Source organism: Cydia fagiglandana, chromosome 1 (genome assembly GCF_963556715.1).
Source record: "Cydia fagiglandana chromosome 1, ilCydFagi1.1, whole genome shotgun sequence".
Taxonomy (NCBI): Eukaryota; Metazoa; Arthropoda; class Insecta; order Lepidoptera; family Tortricidae; genus Cydia; species Cydia fagiglandana.
Genome location: NC_085932.1, coordinates 29,816,916 through 29,843,149, shown reverse-complemented (window position 1 = coordinate 29,843,149; position 26,234 = coordinate 29,816,916). Strand labels below are relative to the sequence as shown.

Sequence of the window (26,234 nt, the reverse complement as noted above, 5' to 3'; positions counted from 1 at the left end):
TGTTATCACAGCTTTAAAACAAACTTCATCTCTATTGCTGTTTATGGTATTTTGTTGGTTCTGCCATTTTTAGTCAAATATTTTCCGTTCATACAGGTTTTTGTAATTTAGTGTTACAAATCCAATCAAATTTACTGTGTGGTCTTGTAAAATAAAATAATACATATTAGTCCATGATTGGGCTTATATACTGTGACTTGAGGTTTCTTTTAATTTGTTCTACGTAAACGTTCGATTGTGGTTGAACTATCTTTTGCAAATTTTATTTTCTACTCATCGCGTGTAGAATTATATTTTTATAACCGAAATCGTTGTACACTCCAGTAGAACATTATATTTAGGCCGTTGGTCAAAATTTGTTTCGCGCAGATTTGAATCGATCACAGCAGAATATTAGCGGATATCCGGCGCCTCCATACACGTTGTCTCTACCGCTCTAGGGAATAGAGCCCGTCGCAGCGTTTCTTTCTTTTCTGAACAGGCGCAGTCCGAGACAACTCGCAAAAGGAGTAGAAGGCTCCTACATAACCTGTCACTACGTAAGTATCAGTGCATACATAACTGTCTGCTCCGTGCTTTGTTCGATTGGGGTGTATCACGAGACTTTCGCTGAGTCATAAGGGTTGAGTGATATCGGCTCGCGTAACTGGGGTCAAAGGCGTCGTGGTGTGATTTCTTGGCAGTTTCCGTGTTCAGAGTAGTAAGTAGAGCGTGAGGGGCTCCGCCATGAGCGCTGGGGTGTCGGGGGTGTAAATTATGAGTGAGATTTCTGAATGGTGTGGCACGGCGGACGATGACCCCTCGGCCGCGAGCCCGCTGCCTTTCCCTCGCACCACTAATTGCCACGTGTGTTTCTGTTTCAGCAATAAATTGTATGAGTCAGAAGGTAGAAAAACCAGTATTATCGGGTCAACGGATCAAGACCAGAAAAAGAGGTGAGCTTTTAAACTTTTTTTTAATATTCTCCCAAAAATGGTAATTATTGATTGAAAATGATGTCATTAAGATTTGACTTATCAACAGTTCATTGAACTAAATTTGTTCAAATTATGATTTGATATGAGATAATGATTAGTGTCCTAAAATATGAAACTATCAGTAATTGCTTGGGGATTTCATCATGTTTTCATTGTTATTATTCTGCAACAAAAACACAATTACCACACTCTTATAAAAACTGCACAACCAAATGATTCATAATGATACTTGTTCCAAATAACATGACTCAATGCTTGTATTACTTAAAAATTATAACTCCGAATAACTTATAACCAGGAAACTAACGTTCCTCCTTATGCCGAGGCTGAAGAGGATAAGGTAGCATTATTATTTGACTGTTTGAAAATAGGCCTATATACACGCTATAGTATTATTATTTATTTATTTAAACTTTATTGCACAAACACAGGAAAAATGTACAAATGGCGGACTTAATGCCTAAAGGCATTCTTACCAATCAACCATTGGGTCAAACAGAGACAAATGTTGGTGCAGGAGATAAATAATTTATAAAGTGAAATGTAACCGAGTATTATGTCCAAGATGTGGAAATACAACTTGTACCATTGGATTTAAGATAACATTAAATGGGTTATCACTATACTTGGTTGAGCAGATCTTGTCAGTAGAAAAAGGCGGCAAATTTGAAAAATGTAGGCGCGAAGGGATATCGTCTCAGAAAATTAGAATTTCGCGACTTTTTCGACTGACAAGGTTTGTTTGACCCACTATATCAGAACAACTTCCTTGCCTTTAAAGCTAAACTACTGGCCTGGTTTTTATAAAATGTAATACATGGGAAAAGTGTGAACCCATTTTATTATTTTAAATTGTTATCTTAAGTGGTATTAAGTAATACCCAGAAGAGTAAATAAACAGAAATTAGGAATAATATTTTTAGGGTTCCGTACCCAAAGGGTAAAACGGGACCCTATTACTAAGACTTCGCTGTCCGTCCGTCCGTCCGTCTGTCACCAGGCTGTATCTCACGAACCGTGATAGCTAGACAGTTGAAATTTTCACAGATGATGTATTTCTGTTGCCGCTATAACAACAAATACTAAAAACAGAATAAAATAAAGATTTAAATGGGGCTCCCATACAACAAACGTGATTTTTGACCAAAGTTAAGCAACGTCGGGAGTGGTCAGTACTTGGATGGGTGACCATTTTTTTTGCTTTTTTTTTGTTTTTTTTGCATTATGGTACGGAACCCTTCGTGCGCGAGTCCGACTCGCACTTGCCCGGTTTTATATTTTGCAGTGTAGATATTTTTTCACAACAGGGCAGCAAACTTCACTATTTTGAGGATTTTCATTGCCTTTAGTTATAATTTAGAGTTTCTTATCATCTAAATATAATAAGAAATCATATCATTTGTCATCATTTGTGTTTGGGCTAGTGTGGGGACTATAACCCAAGCCCTATCGCGCTCGAGAGGAGGCCTGTGCCCAGCAGTGGGACATATTTATAGGCTGAATTATTATTTATTATTATTATATCATTTGTATGAAAGGATACAAACTGGGTAATATTAAATCATTTCAAAATGTTCTTTCTACTTTGATATAAAAAGTAGTATCACCTAATAGATAGTTTGTCGGCACCTTCACAACATTACATAACACTTGTTGACACCAACAGCCGTGACATTGAGTTTCTCTGGCACTTCTCGTGAACAAGTAATCATGTTCAAGGATGTCATCTTGTTAATTTGTTTGACAACTAGTTGTTTATTTATTGGGTCTGTTTAGGAAATTTATATCACAAAGCATCTCTGTTGAATTAATGGTTATTGATTATCACAACTAATTTTAAATAAAACAAGTTATAACTGGCCCAACATGTATTAAAAAAAATATTAAATACAGACGGATGTGGAGTAATATTGACTCTCTGCATAATATTGACATTGAGACATGATACCTATTAACCACTTTAAATGTTATTTCTTCTTGTACTTGACATTAAAATCAGAAACATTCAATTTCGTTCATTTGAGACATTCAATATAAGTTTAATAATACATAGGCAAATTGATACATTTAGATTTAGAACATTATTATAAAATTATTTTAATGGTAAGTTAATGGAATTTAACTTAATTTCTGAAACAGTGTATGCAAATTTTTGTTATTTATCACTAGTCAGTTTAATTTATGATCATCAAAGACTGAATACATTGTTTTCTATATACCTGGCTTCTTTAAATGTATAAATTGCTTTATAGGAACAGATAAATTAGATATGGCCTTGGAATATAGTTAATTATGTAAATAAATGTATTCTAGCTTGGACTTTGAACACCAATATTTTTATACAGTCTTATTTTAGAATAAACACCCCAAAAATATCTATAACGTCTTGAAATCGTATTTCATCAGTACTTCGCTTACTATTTGAACTGATTTAAGTACAAAAAGAATGCCGTTATCAACATACAGATACTCTCAGTTCACTATCTCGCCGCCGGTGTGGCCAAGGTTAAGATTTAGCACGCGCGATTAGGTACAGTCGTGTACAGTTAGCAGATTAGTGACACACTTACAGACAAGTAGATGTGGCATTAATTTTGATAAGGCCCACTTGCACCATTCCACCAACCCGGGATTAACCGGTTAAACCTGGAGTTAGCATGGTTACCAGTACAATTTGGCACTAGGTTAATGTATTGACCGCTTAACCATGGGTTAGTGGGATGGTGCAAGTGGCCCTTACTGCTGTTAATGTTTAAAATAGCATGATTGCCTTTTCCCTTATCATACTGATTGTTGTATCATCGTCCATCTATTTAAAGCAAAAAAAAAAACTAAATTTAGGTTCCTAAAGCCCATTTGCACCATCCCTCCCAGAGTCTAATTGTACTGCTAGCCATGGTAAGGTTTAACCGGTTAACCCCGGGTTAATGGGATGGTGCAAGTGGCGCTAAGAATCTCATAAGGTTACTGTAGTCCCAATATTCACTGTTCTATATTGCTAGTATGTCATTAAGTTATTATTGCATTGTTGGAATGTGGCAGTACCAATTCAGACCAGATTCTGCACATACGTGAGAATCTAGCCGGCATAATTGGGACACGTACGCGTAATGTAAACACTGACGTCAACGTATTGATTGTATTACAATTAATTGAAACGTAGGACATGTCGACACGTGAATTACGTCAATTTATAGCTTAATATAGACTAAAACCAAGGTTAGGTATAGAAACAACACGCGCGACTCGATGGATTTGTGAAACAATATGTTGTGTTATCTGTATCCATTTTAATACAATTTTGCAGTAATGGCCGTTAGATATTTTGAGAGATAGCAGTTCAGATGGCCCAGCATATTTAAGGCTTGGGCAAACTAGAAACAGGTGAAACCTGCGCTGCATGCTGCATGGCGCGCTCTGTAAAAACCTTTGGCATTTGCCATCCCCATTAGATATTACATATAAATAAATTTCTGGTTGAGGTCTGATAATTCATTCATTTATTGCATCCACGGTTGTTACATAGTAATAGTAAGTTTCACATACTCTGACCCAACTTTACACCCTACCCTGCACAGACCCTGGTAGGGCACAGCGATAGGAATAGGTAGCGGTCTCAGTTTTTTTTTAAATTTATTTATTCAGAAAATAAACAGCCTTTTACAAATAAGTCTTACAAAAATTATTAAAAATAGGCCTAAAGTTTCATATGTTACTAGGTTGACTATTACCTATACAATAAAATTATAAATAGTTGTGAATACTACACGCAAATAAAGTAAGAAAACAATGCAAAATATAATTAGAAACAATTTTTCAATTACTAGAAAACAAAATATGCCGAACTTTGTTCGGACGGACTATACGGACAAACTATAAACAAAAATGTATGAACAGTTCTGGGCGAGCTACTAGCTAATGGAATCGACCGGTCGTCAATGAATCTGTAATAAATAAATGTGCACTAATTAGAGCCAGGCCGCGTGCACTGCGCTGCTCGGTGTCGGAATGTGCGACAGTGACTGCGCGGGCCGTCTTTGTGGCGCGACTCTTGTCGCATCACCGCGGCCCGCTCCACAGTTTAAATCTATATAAAATTTGCATGAAATCTGAACTAACATTTTCCTTTGAAATAAATTCAGGTTCATGCTGATGCGATGAATGCTAAAATAGGAATTCAAGGTCCTATTTTAGCATTCATCGTATCAGCATCTCATAAAACGATGAATTCATATTTGCAACTGCTAAATTGTAGTTTAAATGTAAAGATGATAGTGCGATGGCCATGCCCAATTAGTTCTGTACTAAAATGAGAATGTAATTGATAAATTATGATACAAAATAGTCTGGATTAATGGTTCCTAAAGTTGAATGGGCTCTGACTCACCTAACAAATATTGCTAAATTCGGGACCGACTTCTTGGCCGTCTTCAAAAGGGGCATAAAATATCATTAGTACAGGTTTCCTAGTAGTTTCAGGGCCCACTCAATATTCGCTCGTGACCCACCAATGGGTCGCGACCCATAGTTAGGGAAATGCTGGTTGGATGATAAATTTATTAAATCTGACTGTCTTTTTAGTATCCGCGACATAAAAGTCTACTTTAAACGTTCACATTCCTTATAAAGAATGCACAATGATCGCTGGAATCGACTCATTATTAACTCACATATGACTCCTTACCGCCACATATTAAACCTTCCTCGTTTGTGAGTAAAGTTTAAAACGGAATGGAACGAGCAGTGGTTTCTCATTGGATATGAAGCGATGATTACAGTAAGTTTGGCAAGCGGGTCGAGGGACCGTTAGGTGACCGTTACACCGAATGCTGATGTCACTTTAATATATAGGTTGTATTTCAACGTTGAGCGGAACTGCGATGTGAACACAACATCCTAAAAACTGGCTGCCCCATCGGTATTCGTCGACATTTCATATAGAACTAGCGACCCGCCGGGGCTTCGCACGGGTCAAAATGCATTTTTCCGACATCTTTATCAAACATCGTCATATTCATTAGACTTGGCGTCTCGGGCCAGGTAGATTTGCCGCCCCATTAAGTGATGAAAATGTATCTCATATAAGGAAAAAAGCATTCCGTTACCAAAATGAAAATTTCCTTTATTTTCTGTAATATTTTCCTGAAATTTTCGAAAACTTTCCTACTTCTTGTGAACCGTTGTTGGCAACTTGATCATGGACATAATGATAAAAGTGCGACCATCTTAGACTCGCCACACAGAAGCTGATCTATCAATTTACTCATTTAAAAGAGATTAAAAAAACCGGGCAAGTGCGAGTCGGACTCGCGCACGAAGGGTTCCGTACCATAATGCAAAAAAAGGCAAAAAAAAACGGTCACCCGTCCAAGTACTGACCCCGCCCGACGTTGCTTAACTTCAGTCAAAAATCAAGTTTGTTGTATGGGAGCCCCACTTAAATCTTTATTTTATTCTGTTTTTAGTATTTGTTATAGCGGCAACAGAAATACATCATCTGTGAAAATTTCAACTGTCTAGCTATCACGGTTCGTGAGATACAGCCTGGTGACAGACGGACGGACGGACAGCAGTCTTAGTAATAGGGTCCCGTTTTACCCTTTGGGCACGGAACCCTAACAATTATGCACACAAGCGTCACATAGATCATTAACACCGCGTGAAAACAGGCTAATTAGAAAGTGAGTGTTATCACACGCACGCATTGCATTGGAGATACTGCACCGTAATGATAGCGAACGTCGAATGTGTGTCACTCCCTTGATAGTGACGAATGTGTGTCAGCGGCTGTGTGTGGGTAATTGACATTGCAATTAAGTCAAGGGAACTGAGAAAACATTGGTGTTTTATTGATGTTGTACAGTCGCTGTCAGATATATCGGAGCTGCCGAGGTGCTCAGAAATATCTGAACACGCTATTTATAGCTAAATTAAATTTAAAATAAAATCTTACGCCAGAATGTTGTTATTATCTACTTATGGTTTTGAATGTGTCGACGCGGCAAAAAAATCAAGAAGCCTTAGTTTGATCGAGGATTCTTCTATTGAAAATCGCGAATAGTATTTGTTATTATGGCTCTACAACAAGCAGAAATACATGCAATTGCATGTATTTCATTGTAGATCATTTGATATATTTGCTTAAACAGTGTTTTCCCATTTTACACCTCGGTATGCAATGCTAATTGAACTACCATACTTCCCGATGGCTACTTAATTCAGACGCGACGAAGGTTAATTTGCATTTATTACTCTTAGGGCCGTGGTATCTATACATTTCCTAGGTCATTAAAAGAGAAACAGGTACATTATTTATTTGTTTACCTTCTAAAACTTCAGTCTACTCACGACTCAAATGAGTTTTGTATCTATTATGATCCTTACATTATTAAAACTACACTTCTTGACCTGAAGTTTAACTGATGTGATGATTTTCTTTTCTGTGGATTTGATCTCTTTTAATTGCAGTTCTAATAAATATATATAAATGAAAAATATACGGTTGAATACGTTTATTATGGGAGTCATATAAGTAGAAAATGCAGGCACATTTAGCCTAAAAGTGGACACTTCTCTAGCTCATTAATTCAGTTCAGATGTGGCAAATAAGGCCATCGATGTAATTCCAATTGACCACGTCGAGCTCAATTAATGTGGAACGATTCGTGACATTAGGCAATAAAATCTTTCATCTAGGTCTCTTACCTTTCAATAATTGATCACTAGAAAGAGAAATTGGCTTGTAAAATACGGATCGAAAAGTCGAACATTGTGAAGGCGAATTAGTAACGGGCCGTGGAATGTATAGATTGTCGCACCGTTGCCAATAGTGATTCATGTTGAGTAAGCGTCTAAGGGAGGTACTCCACATGTCCAATATATTTGCCCAATGCATGAATCTAGGATATACCTGGATCTGGCATGAGTGGTGGGGGTAACTGACAGAACGGGATAGTCTTATGTATCTTTCAGTAGGAGTAGCAGAGAAAGCGGTATTATTGCTTGTCCTTGTCACAGTCTCACTTTTTGTTTGTTCCCCACCTTTTTATTAGCATGGAGAATGGTGGGCAACAAATGAATTCGACCAATAACAGTGTCGCATTTGCGTATGTTTTGTCCCTCACGGAGACACGCGTATACCACTTCTATGCGATCCTACCTTCTATGGCCCAATGTGTATTGCGTCTCACATTTTGCTTAACGAGAGAGTGAGACGCAATGACATTGGACTAGATATTGGATAGGTATAACATAAAGTTTCAACACTTACAACAGATAATAATTATTGGGTTGATGTCATGGTCAGGTTATCATTTTGGCAACAATCACATTTACTTTTTGCAGTTATGGCTGATAGTCTCGGCAATCTTCTTCCGGTAAATAAAGTTAAGATTGTAAACATATTTTTAAACCTTGCTCCATTTCATGAGCGCATAATAGCGCCAATCGCCTGGCAGGTCAATTTTCCTAAGGAACTAGGCTTAAATTTGACTTGTTGATTGATCTTCTACATTTGATTTGCGATATACGCTTAAATAGTATTAATTTTGGACGTTATAATTAAATAAAAACAGCCTTCATTTAAAAAAAGCTTACCCCAAATAATCTAGAAATTTCCACCACATGATGAGTAACGTAGCCCACACATGTGGTACGCTTACAACATGTCATTGCCATATGGCGACAACCAGTTAGCAACGTCTTGTACTCGCGCGATTACTTCCTGCTTTAGATAAAATTACTATTCTTATTGATTCTTCGACACATGTTATCTAAATGGCATTGATGATAAATATCACAATGGTGTCGATTGTAAAAAACGCTTAAATAATGGCATTGTAGGTTGTGTTTAAATATTCTTTTTGCCAAAGATTGCTTAGTGTCTAGCTGTCTAAACTCTAAAATCGATATAGTCACAGACTGTGTTTGTATTTGTACTGTGACTCACAGTACAAAACGCGGAAATATTTTAATTAATTAATTAACAATTTCTCGGTTTCCATACGGCTACCAATAATTATAAGACGAATAAAATCAACGTTTTTCGAGCTCATCTGCCTTATGTAAGAGCAGGATTCCACATTCGGTACAATAATGCTTTTGCCGCTTACTGGTATAATCCCACCTTGACGCTTTATCTCGACTATACATTAAAATGGCATTGACAATGGCTCAGAGCGCGCACAGATAAGAACAAAAACCATTGTTTAGTTCTTACCTGAGTTTAGGGTATCGCTTTAATATTTCCCCCCGGCCCCTTCATATTTTCCCTTATTGTTAGAAATTGTAAAGAGACTATACTCTATAGAGCTACATATTCTAATTTGTACACGCTACGAGTATGTTATGTTAAATGTAGGGATGTACCGACTAGTCGCCGACTAGTCGGGAAAGCCGACTATCCGGCCTCATTTGTAGTCGGCGATTAGTCGGCGATAGTCGGGGAAAATGGCCGATTAGTCGGCACTTTATAAATGACGGGAAAACAGGTAAAAAAAAAATAAACAGCACATATTTTATAAGCTATTCACCTATTTTACCCAAATTAAATTTAGCGTGCTTACGAAAACTTTTGTTCGAAATTATTGACCGTGTGGTCGCTTTCTTATGTCTAAGTGTCCGGTCGTCGTATGAGATAATATATTAGGATTTTTTTAATTATTTTATTTAATTTTTTAGCGGTTCGATATGATAAATAGCGCGACGAAAGGGTTAAAACGATAGTTTTTTGGTACATTTGAACCGAACTCAGAGCAAACTAATGATCTAGCCGACTAGTCGGCTGACTAATCGGCCATCCGAGCGCCGATTAGTCGGCTAGTCGTAGGGTTTCTGGTTTCTCGACCTTTTTAATTTCTCGTGGCACGGGAATTCTCGACCAAGATTTCTCGAGTTTCTCGAGTATCTCGAGAGATTTCGAAAGCTCCAAAAAACACCATTTTATTTAAATGTTTTTGCTTTTTTACAAATCAGACTCGTAAGAATCGTAGGTGAGATCAATAATCAAACATATGGTACGTTTTTTAGTCACCATAAATTGCACTGAACAATCAAAAATACGAGTAGAACAACAAAAAAAAAACTATAGGTGCAGGCGTGCGCACCGGCGATGTGTTATGCTATAGGTAGTGTATTTCTTTAGGTATTCAACAAAATGTAAACAAACCACAATATGGTATTTTATTAGGCAGCAATATTCAAGTCAATATATTTAACTCGATGTGACAAAACTTACAGAAGTTTTACTACGTAAGTTACTAAACTTTACGAGTAATTCATAATTACTCGTACTTACTCAACGTAACAATAAAGCTGCTAAAATTGTAATATTTTGCTAATAGGAATATATCGGGATGATTTGATTTATCAATAGTAATTTAGTTTTGTAATTTTTGTTAATTACACTTATTACATGGTCCTATAATTCGTTACAAAAAAATTTAAAGCGTTTTTCAATAATTTATTTAACAACCTAAATAAATATATTATAGACACATCATGTGTTATACGCGTGTTTTCTTTTTACTGATCACATGAGATTTATTTCTCGAGTTCTCGAGGCATTGAATATTTTTTTCCCGTCTCGACTTAGGACAAATTTCTCGAGATTTCTCGCCTCGGGAATTCTTGAGCAGAAACCCTAGCTAGTCGGCCAAATCAATAGTCGGTACATCACTAGTTAAATGCAGAGTACTACAATAAACTCTTTGTTAATGTATGTATGTATATTCAAACTGGAACTAGTGTACAATTCGTCGTCTATTATCTTAAGCCAGTTATGATAGTTATGATATAAACTTAAGCATTAACACAAAAGTAGGTCAAATTTGAAATCTAAAGCCTTTCAGGGGTGATCAGGGTTCTCAGCAGCTGGCTGTATGTAATGAGACAGACTATACGACTTTTTGATTCAGAAACGATAGTTAAAAGTCGTTTCGACATTGCGTGAGGCAAACAGCGGTTTGATCATAAACAATTAGGGCCAGTTGCACCAACCACATTTGACAGACTGATCAACGTCAGCCGGCGCGCCCCGGCGCTTTACTATGAAACTTTCCATACATAAAAATTTGGCGAACTCTTTAACGATACGAACAGTTTGGTGCAACCGACCCTTAGTGTATTTCCCACAAAATCCTTAACAACTGTAGTTGTTACTGTACAATTTCGGACATAAATATATCGATGAATTTACTAAGGATCCTTCATGATCGAGGGTTGGTGTTGAGCTCAATATACTGATCTCTTTCTATTTCATTGTCCTACAGATGAGAAAGAGAAGTACGACCCGAACGGGTTCCGTGACGCGCTCGTGCAGGGTCTTGAGCGCGCGGGTGGCGACCTCGAGGCGGCGTACAAGTTTCTAGACGCCGCCGGCTCCAAGCTCGACTACCGGCGCTATGGCGAGGTCATCTTCGACGTGCTCATCGCCGGCGGCTTACTGCGTGAGTATACCATCCGACTACACCGCCTCAACTAGACTTCGGACCGGCGTACTAGTTGCTAGACGACGGCTCCAAGCTCGACTACCGGCGCTATGGCGAGGTCATCTTCGACGTGCTCATCGCCGGCGGCTTACTGCGTGAGTACACCATCTGACTACACCGCCTCAACTAGACTTCGGACCGGCGTACTAGTTGCTAGACGACGGCTCCAAGCTCGACTACCGGCGCTATGGCGAGGTCATCTTCGACGTGCTCATCGCCGGCGGCTTACTGCGTGAGTACACCATCTGACTACACCGCCTCAACTAGACTTCGGACCGGCGTACTAGTTGCTAGACGACGGCTCCAAGCTCGACTACCGGCGCTATGGCGAGGTCATCTTCGACGTGCTCATCGCCGGCGGCTTGCTGCGTGAGTACATCCCACATACTAGTTAGAGTAGCTAGATGAAACAAAGATGAGGGCCCATATTCACTTGCGGTTGAAAAACACCGGGATGAAAAAAGAAACACCTGGCAAATGATTCACGTTAGCCGCAAGCTATGCGAGATTTCTTTGTTTATAAGATATAATCTAGAATACACACCAGGCTTAGTTTTCACTCGCGTATTACTAATAAGGTGACTTGAGTGACCTTTCTGTGAGCTGTCTAGACGGAATTATCTATTCTAACGCGTCTAGCCGTGCGAGATTAAACAGGACCCGATTAAATTCGGCTTGGGCGAGGAGTTATTGATCTTTTAGATCCTTATCTTATCATAGAATAATTATTTCATACAGAATGGACACGATTACACATTGATCCGTGTGCAGACATGTCGTTCGCATATAATGTACAGTCGCCATCAGATATATCGGAGCGGCCAAGGTGTTCACAATATCTGAACACGCACCCTAACGCCCTAACAACAGAGGCGTGTTCAGATATTTGTGAGCACCTTGGCCGCTCCGATATATCTGATGGCGACTGTACACTAAACAATTTCTGTACTATGGCGTATCCGCCCTGTGTCCTCGTGTTGGTCAGCAATATTAGTATTTATGTGTTGTATCTAACGTGAGGGTTAACGAACCCAGATTTCTAAACCTGTTTACCCAAAGTTACTTTGTAATATTGGACTTAAGTTGCATCATCCAAAATAAGACAAAATCTTCAAGCAGTTATAATAATATTAACTAACGCAAGCAACAGATTTTACGAGAGCTAAGAAAGCTATAAAGATAAAGACCATATCTCTCTCTGAAGCGCGAACAAATATCTGACATATTTAGGTTGTTTATGATATTATTGCAGATGACTGTACGAATGTAACGGACATACAGGTAGAACCATCAAAGACGCACCACGTTAAAACAGGAACTGTAATGCATATGTTCAAATGATGAAACAACTGGCTAGAGATCTGAACAAACTGTGTCGATAAACACATCTCGTTCGTTATATCTGACATCCCTCTCCCACCACCATGTCTCTCCCTCGCCCCTGTACGCAATACTGATGTTGTATGTTTGTCTGTCAGTGCCCGGCGGTGGCGTGTCGATGGACGGCGAGAGTCCCAAGACGAACACTTGCATCTTCAACGCCAGTGAGGACATGGAATCCATGCGCAATTTCGAACAGGTAACTTCAATTTAACCAGTATCGTCTTGAGTCGTCCCATTCGTTTTTCGTCAAGTTCTTAAATTAGTCCTATTCTGCTTTCGTCACTCATGCTACATTCGTCACAATCGTCAGTGGCTTTCAATGTAGAATGAGTGACGAAAGCAGAATAGGACTAATTTAAGAACTTGACGAAAAACGAATGGGACGACCCAAAACAATACCATTAAACCATATTTGAACCATAATATTTACTTTTTAGGGTTCCGTACCCAAAGGGTAAAAACGGGACCCTGTTACTAAGACTCCGCTGTCCGTCTGTGTGTCACCAGGCTGTATCTCATGAACCTTGACAGCTAGACAGTTGAAATTTCACAGATGATATATTTCTGTTGCCGCTATAACAAAAATACTAAAAAGTACGGAACCCTCAGTGGGCGATTCCGAGTTGCACTTTTCCGGTTTTTGTAATTTGATGTGCTTTAATTTTATGTTAGTTACAACTTTACAAGCACCTCAAAGACGCTATGGAACTCATTGGTTCCAAACAGTGGAGGTAGTTATCTTCATAGATGGCATGTTTGCTAGAAATAATGTGGAATTAATGCTTATTTAACACTGATTTAAACTTTCACGATTATTTAACATTATGAAACTACACAACGGGACTTAATCGCGTATTTAAGTTTTAAGATTTACCTCCAACGTTTCGAGGACGGCGTTGTCCCCGTGGTCTCGGAGAAGACTGGCTTAAGTTGACATCAACATCTTCTAGCCGCGCGAGTTTGTCGAACTACCCGCACTTGGTCTTGTTTATCAGTTTGAACGTTTTGCGCACTAGGGATGTCACTCTGTCGACACACAACACTAACGATATTTGATTTATCGACTGTCGATATTCTTTTCCGCTTACATTTACTAATGACTAAAACTTAAATACTTGATTAAGTCCCGTTGTGTAGTTTCAGAATGCTTATTTAGTTTCTCGAATAGCTCTTTTGTAATGAAATCTTTGACGCTTTAAATGATGAAAAACACGGCTAGAGTCCTGAACACAAGTGTTGAGAAACCCTTTCTCGTTCAATTACTTCTGAAGAAATCCATAATAATCTACAACTTTGGCATATTTTTGACTTTGCTAACGTTATTTTTTTATATTTCAAGGTATTTGTGAAGCTGATGCGCCGATACAAATATCTGGAGAAAATGTTTGAAGAGGAGATGAAAAAGGTAAATAATGTAGTTCATTAATTGCACGAATTTTCACACAGAATTTTACATGATACCTATTCAACAACAATAAATAGTGCATTCAGATCTGGTGAATCCGCAGCTATAGACGGAAATTCAAATTTTCTATGGGACGATTATCCTTCGTGCCTACATTTTTTAAATTTGCTACTTTTTCTACTGACGGAAATGATTCGACAGACTATATTAAAAAAAGGATCGCTGCTGACGCTAATTTCGGAGCATGATTTAGAGTGCGCGAATGGTTGGCAAAATAGCACTACATTCAAACAGAACGACCTGCCTCGCGTGGAAATAGCCGCGCGACACATTTTGGTCTGTGTAGATATCCTTTTCCGTGGCTAACTAACGCGTGGCTGCGATGCCTCGGGCGAGCCATGTTATACTGAGAGCTGCCTCGCGCGGCAATTTTCTTACAAGGCAACTTGTTCCGTGTAAACTTTGCTTCTCGTGTGGCGCATTTATCAAATCTGAAAGTATTTTTAGTGTCCACAAGCCTATTATTTACTATTGCCAGAAGCTTATATTGTATGTTGTTCACAGGTGCTCGTGTACTTGAAGGGTTTCGAGCCAGCCCAGCGCATCAAGCTGGCCCGCATGACCGCGCTCTGGATCGGTATGTACCTGAACTGCTAATTTAAACACGAAACTGGTTGTAATGAAGTGTTGAAGATGAGAAAATCGTGCTGTGAACACTTTGAAACGCGGCACATAAACTTAGGAAAATACTTTTGTCTATCCTCTTTGAGAAACCATTAATTGACTCTTTAATCCAGTTTTAGTGACCCACAATATGATAGAATGCCCTTGTTGTTTTCATGGAACGATTTTATCATTTAATCACAAATAGATGCACTAATTAGAGCCAGGCAACGCGTATTACGTTGCTCGGTGTCGGAATGTGCGAAATAATATGTGCGTGTGTTGTGTTGTGGCATCAAACTGGTTTTGTTACTACATATAATGTACGCTCGACAGTTATTTACTATTAAATTAATTATCATTTCCTGATAAATAAACTATTAAGACCAGCAACGTCTATTTCTCTAAAATCGTACGTAATCGTGTACCATTTCGTACCATATATGACATACTGTCGAGGGATTGTTTAGTTCTCTTGGCTGGCTAGGTTCCAAGAAATTCGGATGTCATTTTTACTTATAAGTTTTTGTCGATAACATTACTATTTTTTGCTATATGGGAAAGGTACATAGTTCACTGCTGAGTGACGTTGATTAGTCTTCAATTGGCGCAACTATCACTAAATCTGTATTAACCCTTTGTTCGCCCCGCCTATTTGCCCTTGAACCTTGTCAGAATGCGCGTAGGTTGATATTGGGCTGCAGCCGCGCACGTCAGTTGAAGTTTTTAGGCGGATCCACACAGAGCAAAAGTTGTCGGTGAAGCCGTGCCACGCCCGAGCCACGTCTACACAGAGCAAGCTGCTTCACGCGGCAATTTCTTCAAGAGGCGGCTCGTTTTGTGTAGACCCGCTTTTTGGCGTTCAAAACGCTAATATGTATATGTTTTTATTGTGATTTTTTTTACACAATTGTTTATGATGTCAGGCAACGGGTGCGTGCCGCCGTCGGTGCTGCTCGTGATGCTGAACGAGCACATCGTGAAGGACAACCTCGCGCTCGACTTCGTGCTCGAGGTGTTCGCCTGCATCAAGCAGGAGCGCGGCACCGCCTCGCTCGTCACCGCGCTCAAGAAGGGCCAGCTCGAGGGCAGGTCGGTACCATCGCCCACACTGTTGACTGTCCATTGGTGGGCCTTGTGCCTTTTGTAATAAGGTCCACCAATGGACAGTTAAGAGTGTTGCTGTTTGTATTCTGTACATATACACTACAGGTGACGGGTTCGTACCGTATCCCCTTGTGTGATGATTGGACAATGGATCCCATGGTATGAAACCAGGTTTTACACTGAGGTAAAATTTGTATGAAGCCATGGGAGATTACCGCGACATGTACTGGTTCTCTGCATTGTTGTGGCAGAATCATAAATGGCGCTACATTTTATTGTCGAAGAGAGCTTTTGCTCTCAGAAATAAAATATTATCCTCTTCGTCTTCTCACTCATTTACATACTCGCCAATAGTCAGGTTCATATTCATACAGAACCAATCGCCGCGCAACGAAATCGCCTCGCTCGAGGCATCGCGCCCGCGCGTGTTTGCCTCGGGTGAGACACGGCAAAACAAAATCGCATCGTAGATTCCTCGCAAGGCGGTTCCTTCCGTGTGGACCAGTCTCAGTAGCGAACACTGTCAGGCAGTACTCAAATACCTAAGTGAATCTTCCCCAAAGTATTTGTGTGATGAAAGACAGTGTAGTAATCAGTTATGTTGCGCTTGCAGGTTGCTGGAGTTCCTGCCGCTGAACCGGCGCACGGAGGAGGTGCTGGCGGCCGCGTTCGCGTCGCGCGGGCTCGCCGAGCTGCTGCGGCTGCACCGCGCGCAGGCCTCGCAGGTAACCACTACTATAACGGCTCATTTACACGATGCGAGTTTCATTACATTGCGGGTTTTGCTCCGTTTGTTGAATTGGACGTAGCATATGCAATGTAACTTGAATTGAAAATTGAAATTACACACAGCTCATACTAACACGTATACACTTCACGTACACACGTACGTGTCGTGTATGTATTGCACTTCAGAAAGCAATAGCAGCATGATCAATACAATATTTACATGCTGTCCTGTCCCTGTCCTTTACCCTGCCACAATGGCTAAGTATTAACGACGTATCATTGTGGCGTCCGTTGTTGTTATGAAATTAAATTTTGTCAAGCGAAGACGTTTCTATAACGTCCCTGTCAACATGAACTGCAAGGTATTTGAATTAGCAACCTAATAGGTTTACTGCTTTAGCTGACTATGGTGAGCCAGCATACTTTAAAATTAGTTAATCAACTTTACCTCTCAAATTCCTCACAATGTCCTGAAATGATGAAACCCGATGACGAGTCGGAGCGGCGTTGCGTGAGCTGCGAGCGCGCGTCGAGTGAGTCTTTCACGAGACGCGATGCGACCGGCCTCCTCGCTTCGCTGCTTTGTCGACATGGCTATCTGATTATATTTCCCTTCAGTTCCTTGCTTCTATATAGACCAAAGAGAACGTAAATTTCCGAATTAGATGCCGCTATACGTTTTGTGTTAACTAGATTTGCATCGTCGCGGATTGAACGCAAGTGGCGCGGCGAGCGGCAAATCGAGGCCATTCATACTTTACGCTCGATCAAATGTATCGTTCGACGTTCATACAATTTGATCGACCAAATGTATGAACGGCCTTAAATTGTCGCGCGCGTGCGCGTCCGTGACATTAGCGTTTGATCTAGCAAGCATTGGCGCGACAGTATCACATATTATTGACATAAAAAAGACGGGCAATTTATCTCGCTGCGAGATACTGTTGCGCCAATCATATTCTGGCCCGGTAGGTACCGCTTAATGTAGCAAGGGTCGCACAGCGCCACGTGATTCAACTTTTTTTTAAATTTATTTTAACAAAAGTTCATACACAATTACAATGATATGGTTTCGCCAAACTGCTTGACAGTTTGTTGGCGAAATATACAGCACTCTTTACTTAAAAAAACTGTAACTTATATCTATGTATAAACGTACTTACAAATTTTGGTTCGTTTCCGACATCTCAGTTCTTTTGTCTCCTCCCTCCTGAATGACATCATTAGCTTGTACCATACTGTTACACTTGATATTGAACCCCTTGTGTGTGTGTGTGCGTGCAGGAGGCGCGGCGGGAGCTGACGCGCGCGCTGGAGGACGAGCTGGCGGACGACAAGCCGGTGCGCGACCTCATCCAGGAGCTGCGCGACATGGCCGTCAAGCACGCCATCCCCGACCACGAGGTCGTCGCCATCGTGAGTACTACCACAGAATAAATAATAGTACTAGGTACAGAAGACTCACTCTCTAACAAAACGCATCTGTCGAGATCAGCACAGATATGGCCGCTAGGTGGTGACAGCGCAACGCGCGGCTTATGGCAAACCCCAGAATTGGGGTCGAACGTATGGACTTTTAGTTACCTGTAGCAAAGCGACGAAATCGCGGAGTGAGCCACGCCTGGTACCACCTACACCTTACTCATATTCACGGATTTCACGCTAAACTCAATTCAAGTCAATCTTAAAATTCTATGGACCATTAACCTTTTCGACGCCGTGTCAAACACAAAAGCGGTCACCCGGACGCCACGTCACCGAACTGACAAAACTGAAATTCAACTGCATATGCCGATTAATCAGTCTTTGGCGTTGGATAAATCGGTCATTGGCGTCCAAAAGAAAGCCAGGGCCATTCGTGGTTTAGGGAGATGAATTGTGAAGCCTTGTAAATGTCAGCTGTTGCTCCGTTGGGATATCGAAGAAAGGTAGTCATACAGTCAGCATCAGATATACCTGAGCGGGCAAGGTGTCCAAGAAAACATATACACTCCAATCGTCACAAAACTAAGGACATCTAAGTTGTCATTTTCACGTAGGCTTTCAGTTCGTCACATATATCTTAACTTCTGAGTTTTTCTTTAACACATACACCCTTATTTAATCACAATGACAACAACGGTTAAAAATTCAGTGGTAACTAAACACTCAAATTCAAGCTGCTGTCATTAATACCTACACTCACTGCCAATCACGTACGTCAGCAGCCAGGGTGCCACCAGTTGCTAAGCAGTTGTTATTTCAATGGTAACTAAGCATCAACATTTTATCTGTTTAACTTTAAAAAAAATACTGTAGCAGCTACGAATTGACACCTCCTTTCTTAAAGAAGTATTTTATCGTCAAGTGTCAAACTTAGACAATAAATAAGTAGGTTTAACGAGAATTATCGGTTTTTTATTTTAACTGTCATAGGCGGCCGTTCTTCCAAATCGTAGAGCATATTATATGTTAATATATTTATTTAGCCCGCTTATTGTACTAAATTATACTATATAGTACTAAAATACGATGCTCCGAATCGATCAAAGAACGAAGGAGAAAATAATAGAATTGAAACTTTACACGTTCACTGTCCCAATCTGACATGTAAACCTTATGGCTTTGTAATAGAGGCTAGCCGTTAAAACCATCACTGCCATGCATATACCTACGTAATATGCTAACTGTTGACCATAGGAATGACGAATTTTGTTTTTACAACTTAGCAGAAAGGATAGAGTATACGGAGTTATTACAGTATGTATCAGACCGAAAGGCCAAGAAAGAGACCCATTAATGTTTAGGTCATACTGAGCAACTTATACTATGGGACCAACCCCGAAACCCCGAAAAAAATTTACTCTCCCATAGAAAATTTCAACATCAGACCAGCAAAATGTATGAAACTTCCAATTATTTTTCCGCGTTTTCGGGGTTGGTCCCATAGTAAAAATTGTTCAGTATGACCTTAACAATAATGGGTCTCTTTCTTGGCCTTTCGTTCTGATACATACTGTATATCTTTGAACTTATTGTTAGTATAACCTAGCAGTAAACATCAAATGGCATTTCGCACAGGAGTAATCTAAGAAAAGCTTACTGCGGGTTCAAACCTTCAACGTCCTGTTAGAAAGTCGTACATACTCTACATGTGACATATCTTCAAAAAACATATAAACTTATGCGAAATTAATATAAAACCTCAAATTAAGTAATAGGTACCTAATAGAAATGAAACCCAAAAAAAAGCTGTAATCTCTAGGTGCATCCCGACTGAGATTTGAACCCGCGGTCTCTGCTTTGAAAAGCAAACGCCTTAGTAACAAGACCACAACGTGCCTTGACAATTGGCTCTAAATTCGGCTTCAGTTAGCTTTCGCTATGTGTCATTCGTTTTGATGATTCTATTAAATAAAAGAAATAGTTTGCAGTAAGCTGACTGACAGGCCTCTGTCAATGGTTGAAGGGCAAAACGTGAGATAGATGTATGTGATGACAAGACTGTACTGCTTTCGATGATTGTCAAAACGCTTTACCTGAAATTAGCATAGCTATTATACATTCAATATACGACCATACATGTATGCTTTAAACGTCTATTTTTCGATATTGTTCAGATATATTCGACACGTTGACCGCTTAGATACCAGTGGTTTTTTGACAGCTAAGGTATCAATGATTTGTTGTAAGTGTAGAAATTAATGAATAGCGACTGTTAAGATATTTGTGACATGTTGAGCGCTCACAAGTAAATGCTACCATGACAGTCAACAACTTTTTGACAGTTTAAACGTTTACCTCTCTTTGAGCACCTGGAGTGTATAGCGACTTCTGCTGCTGACTGTACAAACGGGTAGTTCTCAGGGATTAAACGAAAGAAATAACGAAATTGTGTGTGATTAATCTATTTGTTATATGTGATAGTTTGTGAAAAATCCAAATAAGCTTTAATAACTGACACATCGTTGACCGAAATTGCAAACCTCATTACCATTTGAAGAAGGCACAAAGGCTTTAGCTGACAATACCTAAAGTTAAAAACCCTTTAATTCCATTCGAAAGAGATATGTATATGACATACTTCACATGATGAAACTCGATGACGAGTCGGAGTAGCATTACAAAACGGCGCGAGCTCGTTACAATCGAGTCTTTCGAGCGTCTCGACGCTCGCGTCGCTAGTTTTACTACGTTGTCGACATGGCACTCTGATCCAACGTAAAACCCACCTTAAAACTAAGTGTATAAAGTGTAGTTTGTATGAAGTGAGTGTTTGTTGTCAGATTTGGACGTGCGTGATGAACCGCGGCGAGTGGAACAAGAAGGAGGAGCTGCTGCCGGAGCAGGCGGCCAAGCACCTGCGGCACTACACACCGCTGCTGGCCGCCTTCGCCCAGTCGGCCAAGGCGGAGATCGCGCTGCTCACGAAGGTGACATATAAGATTTCATTTGTTTAGCATTGTGTATTACTATTGGTCCCCGCCAGGCACATATGGGAATAGATGCTGCGTATAAACCATTCCCGTTTGTCCTCGCCTCATGCATGGTGGCGGTCACGTGGGTCTGGGACTTATGGGAATACAGCAATACACTGTTTAGTAGCATGAAAGAAAATACGTAAAATTGCTTTTATGCTGTAATCTTATCCCGATATTAATTAAAGTACTAATTAAGGCGGGATTTCTAAAGTACTCTTAAATATCAGGACTTAGTATGAGAAAACTGAATGATGCCAGTTAATGTTTGTATAAATAGAACACACCTGATTTAGATTTCGTTTTTGAAATTTTATTCGTCCAGTGATATATAACTAAAGTCAAGGCCCCGCTAGGTCAACCTATTTATAAAAGGGAGGTTCAACCCAGTTATGGAAGGAATGTGGTCCTGAAATGATGAAACCTGATGACGAGTCGGAGCGGCGTTGCGTGAGCTGCGAGCGCGCGTCGAGTAAGTCTTTCACGAAACGCGATGCGACCGGCCTCCTCGCTTCGCTGCTTTGTCGACATGGCACTCTGATCTCACACTCATTCCCTTTCCATTATACTACACAGAAATAAGGATACTACAAAACATTGTAACTGTCAATTTGGCAATTGCAATAGATGGTGCCCTACGTTGTTAAAAGTTAGTAAGGGCCCTCCCACATCTGGCGTCTTTCGAGCGTCGGCGTCTGTCGGCGTCGGTCCAGCGCTATGGAAAATGACGTCGCCGCGCAGTTACGTCGACGCTGCGTCAACGTCGGCCATAGAATTGTAGACGCCGACGCTCGAAAGACGCCAGATGTGGAGGGGGCCTAAGTGCCCCAACTTAACTACGTCACCATACTAACTTTATAGATAATAGGATACGAGTTGTAAGGTACAGTTGGTGCCCTAATATAAGTTAGGGCAATATAGTTACCTCGAACCATACCATAAAAATAGAAAACTATGCCCTTTAACATAACTTTACCCACCGCGGCACAATTCAGGCAAAGTTTTATACTTTAACGCTACAGTGTGATTTATTCAGCTGTAAAAATTTTCAGCTACTATGTATGCAGTAGGCCTCTTGTTTTTTTCAATAGAAATATGATTATGCTAGTTCTGTAGACATATAGGCACTTTCCCAAAAATGTATCCAAATCTATTAATATCTAAACTGAAATAAATGTCATATACTAAGAAAAAGTGGCCAAGGCCTCCAGTGTCCTAGACTGGAATCGAACCAGGGTCCTCTGCTATCGCGGCAGGTGCTTGAAATAAAAACAAATTAAAAATATTTACTTCCAATTGTCCAGGTGCAAGAATACTGCTACGAGAACATGAGCTTCATGCGCGCGTTCAGCAAGCTGGTGCTGATGCTGTACAAGAGCAACGTGCTCTCGGAGGAGGCGATCCTCAAGTGGTACCGCGACCCCAACTCCAGCAAGGGCAAGCTCATGTTCCTCGACCAGATGAAGAAGTTCGTCGAGTGGCTGCAGAGCGCTGAGGAAGGTAGCACATTTATTAAACTAATACTTATAAGCGAGCCATTCTTGTATATTTATTTATATATTTTGGGAGTCTCGGAAACGGCTCTAACGATTTCGATGAGATTTGCTATATCGACGGCGAAGTACCATGAACTCCTACCTAACATTTTCAGTAATAAATATTTTCATTCATTTAGTAAACATAGGAGTTCTTGGTACTTCGCCGTCGATATGGGGGTTTTTCTTTTATTTCTTATCTCTGGGAAAACGCGCATTTATGGGTTTTTATACGAATTCCGAGCAAAGCTCGGTCTCCCAGATATTATTTATAAACATACCAACTTCGCGTGACGGTCAATATGCTTATATTTTTGAGCCGATTGCCGCGGAAAAAGTCGCCATTTTGAACTTACGCATTTTTGGTCTGATTGTGTTGAGAACCAACAAGTGGCTCAACTAAAGGTGGTATTCCACCTATCCAATTTCTTTGTCCAATGTGTATTGCGTTTCACATTTTGCTTTGATGAGAGAGTGAGACGCACTGACAAAGAAATTGGATAGGTGGAATACCACCCTAACCCATGACTAAGAATCTGTGACTGTAACCCATGACGAGAAAGGTAAGAAGCAGCAAGCTAATAATGCTGATGCTGTAGAGCAACGGGATCCCTGAGGAGGCCATCCTCAAGTGGTGCCATCACGCTCCGCTATTGTTATGCCATTTAGGGTCATAACTAAATTGATCGTTCTATACTTATGCTGTGGAATGTCCAATTTAGTTAGAACTCTAAATGGCATAACAATCGCGGAGCGTGACTGTACAATCTCGTTCTGACGTAAAGAACGCGGGACATTTTGTACATCTACTGTCCATGCACTGTAATAAATTATGAATTTTCAGTAGTCTTAATAAGCAGTTGTATTGTTGAGAGTTGTGTGTAGTCTGTGACTAACTTTCCCCAATAGCTCCTAGTATCAGTTTTGTCATAATGAATTTGTTTTCAGAATCCGAGAGCGGCGAGGAAGAAGATTAGAGTAAGCGCAGCGTGAGACTGACTCCGACGCGCCGACCGGCGCACACAGATAATAAGCGTACTATGAATAATAACATATAATAATTAAACTAATTGTTGAACACCGGCAGTAGGGGACGATGTTTTCTACACTGTATATTCATTTCTAAAGTAACATGTTGAAATACAATATTTTTTATTCAATTTTTTTAGGAAAATTCCAATAAATGGTGGCAACACTCTGTTTTTGTTTTATTCATGCGTCGAGTGATGGTCCCTAGACAGTTCATTTTCATATGAATTTACTGTCACGTAACACGTTTATAGTCTTTTGTTGGAAGTTAAGCACATTATTTTATTTCGAATTACATTTCTACTACTACTACTTTAATAATCAAATTACGGTAAAACATATTTTATGAACTAAAAGACACTTGAAGGAACTGTCACAGTGACCATCATCGACGCGCGAGGTATAAAAGATTACCGCCTACATAAGGCACATTTGCATCTGGGATTAAAATCTAGATGGCGCTGTTCCTTGGAATTAAAATCCTGAATCGCGCTATCAGAGGCTAGTGAATAGAAAAGACCAACAACCTGCATCTTTGTTGTTCTCTGGAAAGGCTACGAAGAAAAATATAGATGGCGCCTGTAGATGGTCGGGCCCAAATAACATATACTAATCTATGATCGGGCCGCCAAGGGCAAACTCGCTGTACTGTTTATAATATATATATCCTATACATTAACACTGAAAAAGCAGGATATTTACATCAAAAAAAGTTCATAGGTCCGTCGCCTACAGCGCCATAAGATGCTGTTATTATAATTCGGAGTCGATTTTTTTTTATTATACCGGTATAAATAGCTGTAAGGTAACTGCAAAACAACTCTTCTTGTGGGTAAAAGCCCGGATTCGCACGAGAGCTTTTTCAACGCGCATTAAAAAAGCGCTTGAATCTGTCCGCACTAAATTCGGTTCAACGACCAAGGCTTAAAGTCGAAAATGCAACAACGCTTGATAAAAAGCGCCACCACTTTCGTGTGAATACATAATGGTTATCCATTTGTGTCATTCAAACGCTTTTTTAACGCGCGTTGTAAAAGCGCCCGTGGGGATGGGGGTTAAAGGTTTTTATATTTACTAGTCTCTGGCGTTAGAATACAGTGGAACCTGGATAATTGCAATCTCAAGGGACCGGCTAGTTTTTGTCAATTAACCAGGTTTTTCATTTAAGCAGGTCGTGTCAATTAACGAGGTTCAAAAAATCGTTGTGTCAATTATAGAGGTTTTCATTAATAGAGGTTGCGTTCTGACAAATTTCTTTTATGGAGGTGCAAATAACTTTTTAAAGTAGATTTACACGCTTACGTTTTGGGTTTTTGGTCTACGAGTATATATTGCTGCTCTCGGAGTAATTAACAATGGAGCCGCCATTAACAGGCATTCCCCTCTGTCGAAAATAGGCGGCCAATGGTCAACCATATGTATGGACTGACGTTTATCTGACATGACGTACCTATACATTTGATGTGCCCCTCCCCCGCAAAAAACGGCAGACTATTTTGTACCGAAAATTTTAGACATGGCGTCTCCGTTGTTAATTACTCCGAGTTGCTGCTGTCCATACTTGCACTTTTACACTACATTAATTATCACTTTATTTTCTTATCATTTGGGTTTAAAAAATTCCCTTGAATTGCAGAAGAAAGTTTTATTAAAATGTAAAAAGCATACTTTGTTTTTTTTGATCAAAACTATTTCACCTACTACAGGCTGTGATAGATACCCAATAAATAAATTGAATTCTGGATGGAGATATAAATAAAATTATCATTGCTATTAAAATATTGTTTCTGCTGTCTACAACTACATTATTTCAATTACAGAGGTAATAAGTAAGACTCGTTTCGATAGTAGAGGTAAAAACAAGAGCAAAAATAACGGATTTTTTTAGCACAGTGTCAATTATAGAGGTCTTAAGTTGCGATGTGGTCAATTACAGAGGCAAATTTACGAAAAGCACTAAAATCTAAATTGCAATTATAGAGGTTCCAAAATTTCAATTATAGAGGCCTTTTGGTCTCAAGGGACCGGGACCGGACTTATGGTTGCAATTATTGAGGTTTTCCATTTATCCAGGTGCCAATTAACCAGGTTTCACTGTATTAACATTTTTTTGTTTAAATAAATCATCTCTAGCACGTGCGGTTTTCTCCGTAACAGGTACGCCATCTATTGATAAACTAAGTTGAGCTACCTACTCCTTCAACTAGATGTCGTTAGTGTTAGTATCTGCACCATGAAGTAGTCCATGAATCTATGACCGCAGATTTGACAGCTAAATTAGATGGCGCTGTATTACGCCGTGCAGCGCCATGGATTATGTTAGTGTTGATAATGTTGTACGGTTTTAAATTGCGGCTAGAATAGTTTGCACCCGTTTGTCTGTAATTCTATATCCTAATATTCCATTGTATACTCGTGTATAAATGAATGCCACCAAAACAGTCTACCAATTTTGCCACAAG

The 26,234-nt window shown here is 39.8% G+C and overlaps 1 protein-coding gene across 3 annotated transcripts; it reads left to right on the top strand.

Moving 5' to 3' along the window:
* Positions 1 to 258: 258 nt before the first annotated feature.
* On the top strand, positions 259 to 23,941 carry LOC134669376 (protein krasavietz). Of its 3 annotated transcripts, XM_063526899.1 has the most exons (12): positions 259 to 539; positions 864 to 935; positions 11,246 to 11,422; positions 12,943 to 13,043; positions 14,187 to 14,252; positions 14,817 to 14,889; positions 15,842 to 16,007; positions 16,636 to 16,747; positions 18,036 to 18,167; positions 21,017 to 21,163; positions 22,513 to 22,708; positions 23,692 to 23,941. In XM_063526899.1, exons 2-12 carry the CDS (start codon positions 875 to 877, stop codon positions 23,718 to 23,720), a joined length of 1,260 nt encoding a protein of 419 aa, XP_063382969.1. In that variant the 5' UTR covers positions 259 to 539; positions 864 to 874; the 3' UTR covers positions 23,721 to 23,941. The 3 variants fall into 3 exon arrangements, with proteins under 3 accessions (XP_063382969.1, XP_063382981.1, XP_063382975.1); XM_063526911.1 differs by lacking the exons at positions 259 to 539; positions 864 to 935; positions 11,246 to 11,422 and adding an exon at positions 11,595 to 11,696; XM_063526905.1 differs by lacking the exons at positions 259 to 539; positions 864 to 935; positions 11,246 to 11,422 and adding an exon at positions 11,727 to 11,833.
* The last annotated feature ends 2,293 nt before the right edge of the window (positions 23,942 to 26,234 follow it).